Genomic DNA, 13326 nt, shown 5'->3' with positions numbered 1-13326 from the left:
CTAAAATTATTCTTACATTTTCATGACTACACTAGCTACCTGTTTGAAAACAAATTTATTATTCTTAAATTTTTATGACTAAATAAAATTATTCTTACATTTTCATGACTAAACTAGCTACCTGTTTGAAAACAAATTTATTATTCTTAAATTTTTATGACTAAATAAAATTATTTTTACATTTTCATGACTAAACTAGCTACCTGTATCATTGTAATTATTGTGTATACCTGTTCATTCGTTCGGCAGTTTTTCTATTATAATTATTTTATTTTATATATATTTTATTATAATAATTATTATGCATTATTTTTTCGAGTTCGAGAGTTTGATGTTCTTTCAGTAACATTTTCATTTGTTGTTTTAGATAATTCGACGCCAGGTACCAGGAGTGCGACGTATTGGTTCTCACCCGCATCTGCCCCACTGTAGGTATTCTCTATATAAAGGAAGTTGTCAAATAATGCATATTTTTTATTTATTATATAATTTTTATTTTTATCCACCTGTCACTAATTTTATAGCCCAATGGGTCGCATATTGGTATGGCATTGTCTGTCCATACATACATCCATCTGTACATCTGTCCATACATACATCCATCTGTACATCTGTCCATACATACATCCATCTGTACATCTGTCCATACATACATCCATCTGTACATCTGTCCATGAAAACTTTTTCATTTCCAGAGCATACATGTATCTTCTTTATCAATTTGGGTGGCGGTGTGTTGTGTACCATAACCAGGTTACTGTGACCTACTTTTGACCGGCATATCATGTACCTCAACAGGACTCTTCTTTTTTTGGAGGGGAGGGGGAGGATGTGATAAAATGGTAATGCTGGCGCATTTGTCAACTTCCACTACAGAAATATTTATTTTTAAAATTGTCTAACTGACAAGTCAAAGTCATAGGGTAACATGGCAAAACAAATTCTTTGGAGGTGGCTGGTCTCGGGCCCTTTGGGGTACCATACCTCATAACTCTGTGCCTGTTTCATTTCATTAACTGACCGGCCTCGTTGGTGCCGTGGTAGGCCATCGTTCTACAGACTGGTAGGTACTGGGTTCGGATCCCAGTCAAGGCATGGGATTTTTAATCCAGATACCGACTCCAAACCCTGAGTGAGTGCTCCGCAAGGCTCAAATGGTAGGTGTAAACCACTTGCACCGACCAGTGATCCATAACTGGATCAACAAAGGCCATGGTTTGTGCTATCCTGTCTGTGGGAAGCGCAAATAAAAGATCCCTTGCTGCTAATTGGAAGAGTAGCCCATGTAGTGGCGACATCGGGTTTCCTCTCAAAATCTGTGTGGTCCTTAACCATATGTCTGATGCCATATAACCGTAAATAAAATGTGTTGAGTGCATCGTTAAATAAAATCTTTCTTTCTTTCTTTCATTAACTGATTTCCGTGCTTATATGCCCGAGTTCTTAATGTCAGTGAGTTGTTTTAGATACGTTTGCTGCAATTACATTAGGTAACAAGAGATAGTCTTTGTTGTGTAATCATTAGACCTCTGTGTTGTTTTCTCCCTTAGATTTGACAGGGTGTGCGGACGGGAGTGTTCGTCTCTGGGAGTGGGGCCATGCCCAGCCCCTTACAATGCTACGACAGCCAGGGACATTCCCAAAGGTTACAAAGGTGCTGTTCAACGCCCAGGGAAACAAAGTAAGTTACCTAACTACCACAGCCACCCCCTACCTCGATCTGCTTTATTGATTCTAGAAGAATACAGTGTAGTAATGCACTTAACTACTCACGTGTCATGCCTTTCATTAACAGGCAAGTGGTTGATTGTGCTCACCCTATTCCTACATTTAACTTTAAAGGGACATTCCCGAGTTTGCTGCATTGTAAGATGTTTCCGACTAATACTATATTTCTACGATTAAACTTACATATTAAATATATTTTCTTGTTTAGAATATCGGTGTCTGTATATTCAATGTGTTTCTGGTCGTCTTAATATTTGTAAGAAGCCCAAACTGGATTTTGTATTCAAATAATTTCATACATACGAAAAAAATAAAATTTGGAAATAAAATGAAATTTAACCTAGTACAAATATTAGAACGATCAGAAACATGTTTAATATACAGCCACTAATACTTTATGCAGAAAAATATATTTGATATGTAATTACAATCGTTAAAAGGTTTTTGTTAGTCGATAACATCTTAAAAAGTGTAGAAAACTCAGGAATGTCCCTTTAATATATATCTATTATTATATAGCCAAACTTACTTTTTAGTTCGCCAAACAAAATTAAAGATCTTTAGAAAATTGTATTTATTTGATTTATGAAGTTTACATGCCAAATTAAATTTTAACTTTTGGTGATTTGGTAAACAAAAACTTAAACTATGAACCTGTTTCTTTCATTTATGGGTTTTTGTGTAATTAAAATATTGCAGTGTATGTGGATTGTGTATCTCCATATACTATTAACTATAAGTTGGAAGTAAAATATAACAGTGTATTAAAATTATTCACTAATTTTGTTTTTCAGAGTTGTGTTAGTGATATTGAAGGTGGAATTTGTTTATGGCAGGTTGGACTTGGGAGTAATTTCAACAAACCTATTATGGTAATAAAATTAATATGCCTAATATTACATATGTAACTTAGTACATATGTACATAGTTCATTAGTTATTCTCTAAACATGTAACAGGGGAGGGGGGAAATACCAAAAAAGAAGAAAATTATCAATGTAGTTTGATTCCTGATTTTTTCTAGCCTTGAAATACATTTTCTTGTTAGGTGCATCTTTCATGGATTTCAAAAGTTGTCAGTGGGGGCATTAATGAGTAATTACATATATAGAGATTATTATACGAGCTTGTGTGTTATACTGATTTTACGAAACGAGTGTCAGGATTTTTATATTGCCTGAGCAAGAGCAAGGGTAATACACGAATCCTGACATGAGTTTCGTAAAATCAGTACAACTCACACGCGAGTGTAATAATTTCTTTATTATCCATATTATTGTTGTTGTTTTCTTTATGAATAACAAGACCCAACTCAAAATGTTTTATCCACAACTAGAAGGAGACGACAAAATGATGTCATGTTATGACGTCGCTTCCCCAAATTAAGTCATTACACTTGTTATTACACATGTGTTTTGTATGATTAGTATTAACTCGGTTATGTTGAACCATATGGATAATAATAATAATAAAGACTAGTTGTACTATAAACTGTTAACACTACGATGAACTACATGTATAAGCTGCTTTCTTGTGAATTTTTAATTGGTCAATGGGAAAAATTAAATGTTTGTTCAAATCCATATTTTGTTTGCCTTTCAATGGAGTTGGGGGGTTCAGTGCTTCTTGACACCACCCTCACCCCCACCCCAGCTTCTGAGTTTGGTCTAGTCTCCTACCTCCTCCCAGTCATACCTTTTCGGACACCTGTATCTTTGGTGCTATTTATTTTGATAGGAGCATTTTAATATATCAGTGGTTTTATGCTGCAGAATTCACTATTATTTATTATTTTAATATCGTCTTTATTCCCAGTCTACATTTTGTTAATTTAATTATTGAAATTTCTCCTTCAGAGTCTACACTGCCACAACAAAACGACAAGTGACTTCACGTTTGTTGGATCATCCAGTCTGATTGGTACGGCTGGCCATTCCTCGGAGAGTAAAAACATCTGTCTGTGGGACACACTACTTCCACAGAGGAGCTCCCTAGTTCATGGTCAGTTGTAGATCATTGTAACATGTTGGTTATGACATCTGTGGTCATCTCTTTTCTATCAATAGCTGACATATTTTTCATTCTGGGCTGTCATTTTTCATTAATTTTTCCGACACAGAAATGTTTTCTTTATATTCTGGAGTACATAGTCCACAAGTGATCTTCATTGGTGTCTATTATAACCATCACCGCAGTTGTACTATTTCCCATATAAGGTTTATAGTGCCAACCACCAATTTTCCACTGGATTAGTATAGGATTTTAAAATATGATGAGACATTTTGCATAAACTTTATAATCAGTTTGTTTTCTATATGAAATCCAGTTGTGGACAATGTTCATTTATTACATAATTCTCAATGTCCATTCCATAACAACACATCCAACACATAATTTACAATGTCCATTATATAATAACTCATCCAACACATAATTCATTCATAATGTCCATTCTATAACTCATCCATCACATAATTCACAAGGTCCATTACATAATAACTCATCCATCACATTCATTCATAATATCCATTCTACAACAACTCATCCATCACATAATTCACAAGGTCCATTACATAATAACTCATCCAACACATAATTAACTATGTCCATTCCATAACAACACATCCATCACATTCATAATGTCCATTCTACAACAACTCATCCATCACATAATTCACAAGGTCCATTACATAATAACTCATCCTACACATAATTAACTATGTCCATTCCATAACAACACATCCAACACATAATTCACAATGTCCATTCCATAACAACTCATCCATCACATTCATTCATAATATCCATTCTACAACAACTCATCCATCACATAATTCACAAGGTCCATTACATAATAACTCATCCAACACATAATTAACTATGTCCATTCCATAACAACACATCCATCACATTCATAATGTCCATTCTACAACAACTCATCCATCACATAATTCACAAGGTCCATTACATAATAACTCATCCTACACATAATTAACTATGTCCATTCCATAACAACACATCCAACACATAATTCACAATGTCCATTCCATAACAACTCATCCATCACATTCATTCATAATGTCCATTCTACAACTCATCCATCACATAATTCACAAGGTCCATTACATAATAACTCATCCAACACATAATTAACTATGTCCATTCCATAACAACACATCCAACACATAATTCACAATGTCCATTCCATAACAACTCATCCATCACATTCATTCATAATGTCCATTCTACAACTCATCCATCACATAATTCACAAGGTCCATTACATAATAACTCATCCAACACATAATTAACTATGTCCATTCCATAACAACTCATCCATTACATTATTTACAATGTCTCTTCCATCACATAATTAACGACGTCCATTCCATAACAACTCATCCATCACATAATTCACAATTTTCATTCTATAATAACTCGTGCAACACAATTCACTATTCCATTCTGTAGCAACTCATCCATCAGATAATTCACAATTTCCATTCCATAACAACTCGTCCATCACATAAATTACAATTTCCATTCCATAACAACCCATCCATGATATAAAAGAATAATAATAAACATTTTCCATTCTATATCAATTCAACCATCACATAATTCATAATTTTCATTCAAATAACAACTTCAACTTTGATGAGAAATTTGTTAGTTAAGAGTATATATATTACCAAATAATGAAAAATGTTAATGAGTTGAACAAATTTATATTTCAGCTTTCACGTGTCACGAACACGGGAGTCCCGCCCTTGTGTATGCACCTCATCACCAGATTCTCATCAGTGCAGGCCGTAAAGGAGAAATATGTATCCTTGTAAACAATGTGTTGGATCTGTCATGGAATTGTCGATTGGGAATACTGAGATGGGGGATCTGGCATCAATATAAATTATTATCAAAGGAACTATAGGGGCGGGACGTAGCCCAGTGCTAAAGCACTCGCTTGATTCGCGGTCAGTTTGGGATCGATCCCCGTCGGTGGGCCCATTGAGCTATTTCTCATTCCAGCCAGTGCACCACAACTGGTATATCAAAGGCCGTGGTATGTGCTATCCTGTCTGTGGGGAAGTGCATATAAAAGATCCCGTGCTGCAATAGTAAAAATGTAGCAGGTTTCCTCTAATGACTATATGTCCAAATTACCAAATGTTTGACATCCAATAGCTGATGATTAATGAATCAATGTGCTCTAGTGGTGTCGTTAAACAAAACAAACTTTTTTCTATCCCTAAGTTTGCCTTCATTGTAATGTGTTTCCAGCTAATGGAGCCTGTTAACAACACAAATTTTATATTAAATACATATAAAGTGTTTTTTGGTTATCTTTAATGTTTGCAATACCTCAAACCTCATTTTGCTTCCTACTACTATTATTATTATTATTATTAAAAAACATTTTAATGTACAAAATTAATTCAGTTTGAAGTACTACAAATAGAACAATTAGAAAAACTGTTAAAACAAAAAAGTAAAAAGTAAAAGTAAAACATATTTGATTAATTGGAAAGATTTGTTGTTTTTAAAGCACTCGATAAAATTCTTTAACAAGTAAAAGGTTTGTTTGACATGCGACAAAGACAACTGCGACATACATTCCAGGCACACGATGGACCAATCAAATGCCTTGCAATTGACCCGGAAGAAGACTATTTTGTGTCAGGGTCGGCGGAGGGAGATATTAAGGTATTTTTATTCAGTGCTGCAGTTTATAAACAATTTTCTTTTACATATTCACTTTTCTTGTTTAGCCCATCACAACCTTGTTATTATTTACATCCTGCAAAATTAACTTTAGAAAATATTATTTGTTTAATGTTGTAAATTAAAGAAAAACATCATATTATCAGTTTTAAAACAGTGTACAAGTTTCTTGACTTATGTTCAATTGGAAATTGAACTTTCCATGAGGTTGAATGGATGGATATATGGTTTCATAACATATGTTTAACAGAGATGCCAACAATTACGAATTTGGCAGAATCATTACGAATTTAAAGCATAGATTACGCTATTACAATTGTCTTGTTCGAAATTCAGATTTTTAGAGAAAAAAATCGTAATTTTGCGTATTTGTTGTTGGATCGTATTTTGGAAGGCACAAATGTTGTTAACACCCGAGAAATGGAACTTTTTCCCTCTTCACTGTCAACAATCGTAGATTGACCGGCGTTATGGTTAGGCCATCGGTCTACAGGCTGGTAGGTACTGGGTTCGGATCCCAGTCGAGGCATAGGATTTTTAATCCAGATACCAACTCCAAACCCTGAGTGAGTGCTCCGCAAGGCTCAATGGGTAGGTGTAAAACCACTTGCACCGACCAGTGATCCGTAACTGGTTCAACAAAGGCCATGGTTTGTGCTATCCTGCCTGTGGGAAGCGCAAATAAAAGATCCCTTGCTGCTAATCGGAAAGAGTAGCCCATGTAGTGGTAACAGTGGGTTTCCTCTCAAAATCTGTGTGGTCCTTAACCATATGTCTGACGCCATATAACTGTAAATAAAATGTGTTGAGTGCATCGTTAAATAAAACATTTCTTTTTTTCTTTCTTTCAATCGTAGATTGGTTTCTTGCCTTGTTCTTTAAACTTATGGATTTCGAATAGCGAGCATAGCAAACATGGTGATATAGAATAAACCAGTCTAGCAGTTGGTCTTCCGAACAGCCCCAATGTTTGCCCATTGACTTGACTTTACAAAAATGTTGAAAAACGCGCTCCTGAGCCATCACTGATAACTTTCCTATTTTGGGGGGTGGGTTTCCTATTTTTGAAGGCCTGGATTCCTATGCCACTCCAACTAGGGTTGGCATCTTTGTGTTTAATTTAAAATTGAATGAGTATTGATGGGTGAGTGGGTTGTGGATTGGATGGATGGATGGCAGCTTGTGTATGTTTGGGTTCTTTCGGATGCATGCTTGGATGAGTGCTATTAACACATCTATCCGTAAGATTTAGACTCCCCTACTCCTGCACACACCTTCTCGATTTACCACAAGTCAACCCCCAGAGGAACATGATTACATTATACTGGCTAGGTAAATATTACTTCCCTTGAAGTAGAGAAAAAATCACTTTTTCTTAAGATATCATGAGATTTTAACAGTAATTTTTTTATGGTTTTAGCAGGCGAATTTCTAGTTCATCTGCTAGACCTAAACAATGGACGGTTTTTCACTTTTCACAGGCCACTATTTTGAGGACTGACCTTTAATTTTAGTTTTTCTCTTTATTTTTGTTTAACATACAGATATTGGAACTGGATGTTCACTAGCCTCTTTACTCACCTGCTAACTCAGAACAATGGACTGCTTTTCAATTTATTTTTGTTTAACATACAGATATTGGAACTGGATGTTCACTAGCCTCTTTACTCACCTGCTAACTCAGAACAATGGACTGCTTTTCAATTTATTTTTGTTTAACATACAGATATTGGAACTGGATGTTCACTAGCCTCTTTACTCACCTGCTAACTCAGAACAATGGACTGCTTTTCAATTTATTTTTACAGTTTAACATACAGATATTGGAACTGGATGTTCACTAGCCTCTTTACTCACCTGCTAACTCAGAACAATGGACTGCTTTTCAATTTATTTTTGTTTAACATACAGATATTGGAACTGGATGTTCACTAGCCTCTTTACTCACCTGCTAACTCAGAACAATGGACTGCTTTTCAATTTATTTTTGTTTAACATACAGATATTGGAACTGGATGTTCACTAGCCTCTTTACTCACCTGCTAACTCAGAACAATGGACTGCTTTTCAATTTATTTTTGTTTAACATACAGATATTGGAACTGGATGTTCACTAGCCTCTTTACTCACCTGCTAACTCAAAACAATGGACTGCTTTTCAATTTATTTTTGTTTAACATACAGATATTGGAACTGGATGTTCACTAGCCTCTTTACTCACCTGCTAACTCAGAACAATGGACTGCTTTTCAATTTATTTTTGTTTAACATACAGATATTGGAACTGGATGTTCACTAGCCTCTTTACTCACCTGCTAACTCAGAACAATGGACTGCTTTTCAATTTATTTTTGTTTAACATACAGATATTGGAACTGGATGTTCACTAGCCTCTTTACTCACCTGCTAACTCAGAACAATGGACTGCTTTTCAATTTATTTTTGTTTAACATACAGATATTGGAACTGGATGTTCACTAGCCTCTTTACTCACCTGCTAACTCAAAACAATGGACTGCTTTTCAATTTATTTTTGTTTAACATACAGATATTGGAACTGGATGTTCACTAGCCTCTTTACTCACCTGCTAACTCAGAACAATGGACTGCTTTTCAATTTATTTTTGTTTAACATACAGATATTGGAACTGGATGTTCACTAGCCTCTTTACTCACCTGCTAACTCAGAACAATGGACTGCTTTTCTCTTTATTTTTGTTTAACATACAGATATTGGAACTGGATGTTCACTAGCCTCTTTACTCACCTGCTAACTCAAAACAATGGACTGCTTTTCAATTTATTTCGAGCCCTGAACTTTAAAGGGACATACCCTAGTTTCTAAACACTAAGGCATATTTTTTACTATTAGAGCCATTTTTGTTAACTGAAATCATACTTTGCTTTGATTTTATTGTTTAGATTATCTATTTCCATACAATCGAAGTGTTTTTGGTCATCCTGGTGTTTTTAATTTCACAAAATGCATTTTTCATATTTTTAAAAATGCACATGCGTCCGAGAAGAAACAGTTATGGAGTCGAGTTTTTGTCTATTTTTAGATGGTATTTCACCATTTCAAAGTCACAGACTCATATTTCACTCAATTGTAACTTTATCCAAATGTGTTACAGGTTTGTAGATCAACTAGGGTCTGCCCCTTTAATTTCAGACAGTTATTAATTAAAAATGAATTAAAACTAATCCTTTTTTTTCTTTTCTTTTCTTTTTCTGACACACAGGTCTGGGGACTGGATGTTCATCAGCTTCTGTACTCGTTTCCCGGTGAACACAGCAAGAGCACTTTCTTCAAAAACGTCGGATCATCGTCCGGCGTCACACAGGTGGCCATCGGTCCCGACCACCAGCTGTTTTCCTGCGGTGGCGATGGCTCCATGAAGTTCCGGCAGTTGCCGCAAAAAGACACAGCAGTCCGGCAGTGGCCGTCATGATAACTTTCAAAAAAATAATTTGGTGTGTGAGAATTTTTAAAACTTTAACAAAACAGAAAATATCACCTGCTCTGTAGCCAAGAAAGAGTGAAGCTGTCAGCGATTGGAACAACACTGAGAGTTGAAAGTTTTACAGCAAAAAGCTTATGAGTTTGGCAGACTGCTTTATCATTGTGTACTAATGATGATGCTACGGACTAGTTTTTACAGTTAGCATGTCTTTATTTGCTCAGTTAGTAGATTGCATTTAGGTGGGTTGTTGGTAAAGCTGTGGCGAAAGTGTTCTCTCAGGTATGGGCAGTGATCGTAATGTGAAAGACTCATCAATGGAAGAGACTGTTGTAAAATGGCAGATTTTAGTCTGTTGTCAACTGATATGCTAAATTAGCATTTTTCCATGAAAAAGAAGTATTATTTATTGTATAATATATATATACATTGTATATATGCCTTTAGGAGGCCCGATTGCACATAAAAACATTAAAAATATAAAAATTAAATTAATATATACAGTCACAGTTTGTTATCTTGATCTCTCAAATATTGAATACCCAAGAATTTCTCATGGTTCTAATTTTAACAAACAACTATTTTGTTAATTTTGAGTTACCGGTATCTCTAACTTGTTGGTGTGGTTCCTTCTTATATTATCAGTAACACAATGACAAAAAACGGTACCCAGTACATACATAGACCTTTGGCTCTACTGTTAGCTTTTACACCTTTTAGCTGATAATTGCTTACTAAAAGTGATAATAAAAATCAATTTGTGTCATTGCTGTATGAAATGATCATCTTAAACTTTTAAGACTTTCTTCAGAATACAAGATCAGTAATAGTGTTAGGTGTAATCACTTGTAGTATGTAGCATAAGATTTGAACAAGTCATTGATTATATATTATCATACATTAGAAGGCTGCAAACATAACAGGATTCTATGCTTCCATGAATCCCAGATTTTGAGTCAAAGCATAAGATTATGAGATGAATCTCAAGATATTTATAGTACATCATTTTACAATTCTTTAAAAATCTTCTTTTTTTTTAAACTGAAAAACAAATTCAATAACTGAATAGTAACTGATTAACAGGCAATGCCTATATTAAGTTATCTTCCTCAGCATGAGCTAAGGCGTGCACTACAACAGCTTGCTCTGAATGTGCACATAAAGCCCTCTGACCTAACCTGACCTGACCTGACCTGACCTCAGCATGAGCTGATCAGCTTAAAAGCTTGGTGGAGCTACAGCTGTATGATCACAGCTGATTGCTGTTAGTTGAATAGAGAGAGAGGGTCAGGATTTGACAGTATAAGACAGAACATCAGGCCACAGCTAAGAACAATCGGAGAAAACGACTTTGGGGCAATAGAGATGATGTACTAATGACTGTCGAGTTAATGAAGACAATAAAAATCCTGATCAGAATTTCAGGAACATTAATAAAACTGAACACAGAAAAAGGAAAAGAATTGTCCTATTGGTACATAATAAGAAATAACAATGTCATATCCAGATGTGGACTCTGTGTATTGGCTGACCCCTTTTCTCATGATGGCATTTAGAGACTTGAAAAGTCGGCTAATACACAGCAATATGCAGTAAGCACGCTTTTCAAGATAATGTCTGTATGTATGACAGAAGCAACAACTCAATGCTTAGAACAGGGAATATTTAGTTTTCAAAATTTTCATTAGTGACAGTTGCTAAGCGATTGAAAATTGATTAGCAACTACTAGTTCTTTTTTTTTAGAATTGTGTTGCAGCAACGTCTGAAAATTTGCATAGCAAATCATGACACGATATTGAACAAAATATTCCCTGCAGAATAGCCAGGTTAGTAAAATACAAGAGGCAGACTTAAAATGAGAATAAATGGCATAATATAAAAGAATACCAATGAACCTACTGTTTTGTTGTATAATTTGTGGATTAAATTTATTTAGATTTCATACAATTTAAAGTACTCTTCTTCAAATATGAACATAGCCACATGAACATAGAGCTTTTGCCGAAAAGAAGAAACCTTTACCACTTCCCCTCCTCTTCAAAGATGTGTTTATACTAATTATCACCATGTACATGTAATATGTTTCTTTTTACATTTTGATATACATTTTAATGTATATATTGGCAATCACTTTAAGCTTCTTCAATTGATTTGTCTTCTTGTTTTTCTTCTTTTTTTCTATCATCAATATTAGGGTTTTCTTAGCCAAATGAACTGTCCAGAAAATCATAAAGTTTTTTTAAGAACAATTTTTAATTAATGGATTTTTAATTTTAAAAATCTATTAACTAGTAAGTTTATAGTTTCTAATAGCAGTACAGATATTGATAATTGAATGGGTGTAATTATATACCATAGTAAAATATGTTTAAATCTTTTATAGCTGTCTGTGCTTATTATGTGATTAAGCTCTGTTTAAACATGTTTGCATGGAATATATTTTCTTTCAAAATAATAATGTGTGAAAATAGATGGCTTTAAGGATATATATTTTCGAAATTTCAAATCCCATAACGAATGGTGGAATTTTTGAGTGGTTGTAATGTTACGGACGAAAAACCTCTTTTGCAACAACCTGTGTGTATTATGTGATTAAACATGTTTTGTCTGAAATCTATTTTCTGTCAAGCTAATAATGTGTGAAAATATCTGGCTTTAAGAATTATGTATTTTTTAAATTTCAAGTCCCATAACAAAATGTAGAATTTTTGTACTGTGACCACTTCAGAATGTGTGTTTGTGAACCAGCTGTTAAATTACATGTGTCTGAAATTATTCATGATCTGGGCCCGTGCTTATAAAATTTAAAGTCTAGACTTTAACGTAATGCTATTTGAATGGCACTGCCGTAACGTTAAAGTCTGGACTTTATTAAAGTCTAAACTTTAAGGTTTATAAGCACGGGGCCTGTTATTCTAATACTCAATAACCATTTAGCTATTTCTTTGAAATTCTAACTATATTTATCTATTCCAGGTATGTTCTGTGAGATGTGTGCATTTGATGGACAGTAAAGATTGTCTGTAGACCAGTGTTTAACAAAAGCAAATACCAGTTTATCATTTTTGAAAATAGACAACCAATTAAGAAAAACACATACCGGTACACAGTTTTCCATTTCTTAAATAACACAGTAAAAAAATATATATAAACAGATGCATTTGTTAAAACAAACAAGTAAAAAATTTTTTTTTTAATTAGATGGACTGTCTACCATTTGTTAAAACACACCAGTCATAAAATAAAGAACCAGATTGACTGTCTACCATTTCTTAAGACACACCAGTAAAAAACAAAAAAAACCCAGATGTGCTGCACTGTCTACCATTTCATAAAACACACCAGTAAATAAAAAAAACGACCCCCAGATTTACTGCACTGTCTACCATTTCTTAAAACACACCAGTAAAAAAAA

The 13326-nt window shown here is 34.3% G+C and overlaps 1 protein-coding gene across 2 annotated transcripts in view; it reads left to right on the top strand.

Moving 5' to 3' along the window:
* The window catches only part of LOC121386723 (dmX-like protein 2), a 158103-nt gene extending 145579 nt beyond the window's left edge, over positions 1–12524 (top strand). For both annotated transcript variants that reach the window (XM_041517726.1, XM_041517719.1), the window contains 7 exons: positions 368–428; positions 1551–1681; positions 2523–2600; positions 3584–3728; positions 5465–5554; positions 6304–6431; positions 9692–12524. In XM_041517726.1, the coding sequence (XP_041373660.1) occupies positions 368–428; positions 1551–1681; positions 2523–2600; positions 3584–3728; positions 5465–5554; positions 6304–6431; positions 9692–9901 (843 nt within the window). In that variant the 3' untranslated portion in view covers positions 9902–12524. The remainder of the gene's footprint in view (positions 1–367; positions 429–1550; positions 1682–2522; positions 2601–3583; positions 3729–5464; positions 5555–6303; positions 6432–9691) is intronic.
* The last annotated feature ends 802 nt before the right edge of the window (positions 12525–13326 follow it).

The sequence above is a fragment of the Gigantopelta aegis genome, chromosome 2 (genome assembly GCF_016097555.1).
Source record: "Gigantopelta aegis isolate Gae_Host chromosome 2, Gae_host_genome, whole genome shotgun sequence".
In the NCBI taxonomy this organism is placed as follows: domain Eukaryota; kingdom Metazoa; phylum Mollusca; class Gastropoda; order Neomphalida; family Peltospiridae; genus Gigantopelta; species Gigantopelta aegis.
This window is presented reverse-complemented; position numbering and strand designations above follow the sequence as displayed.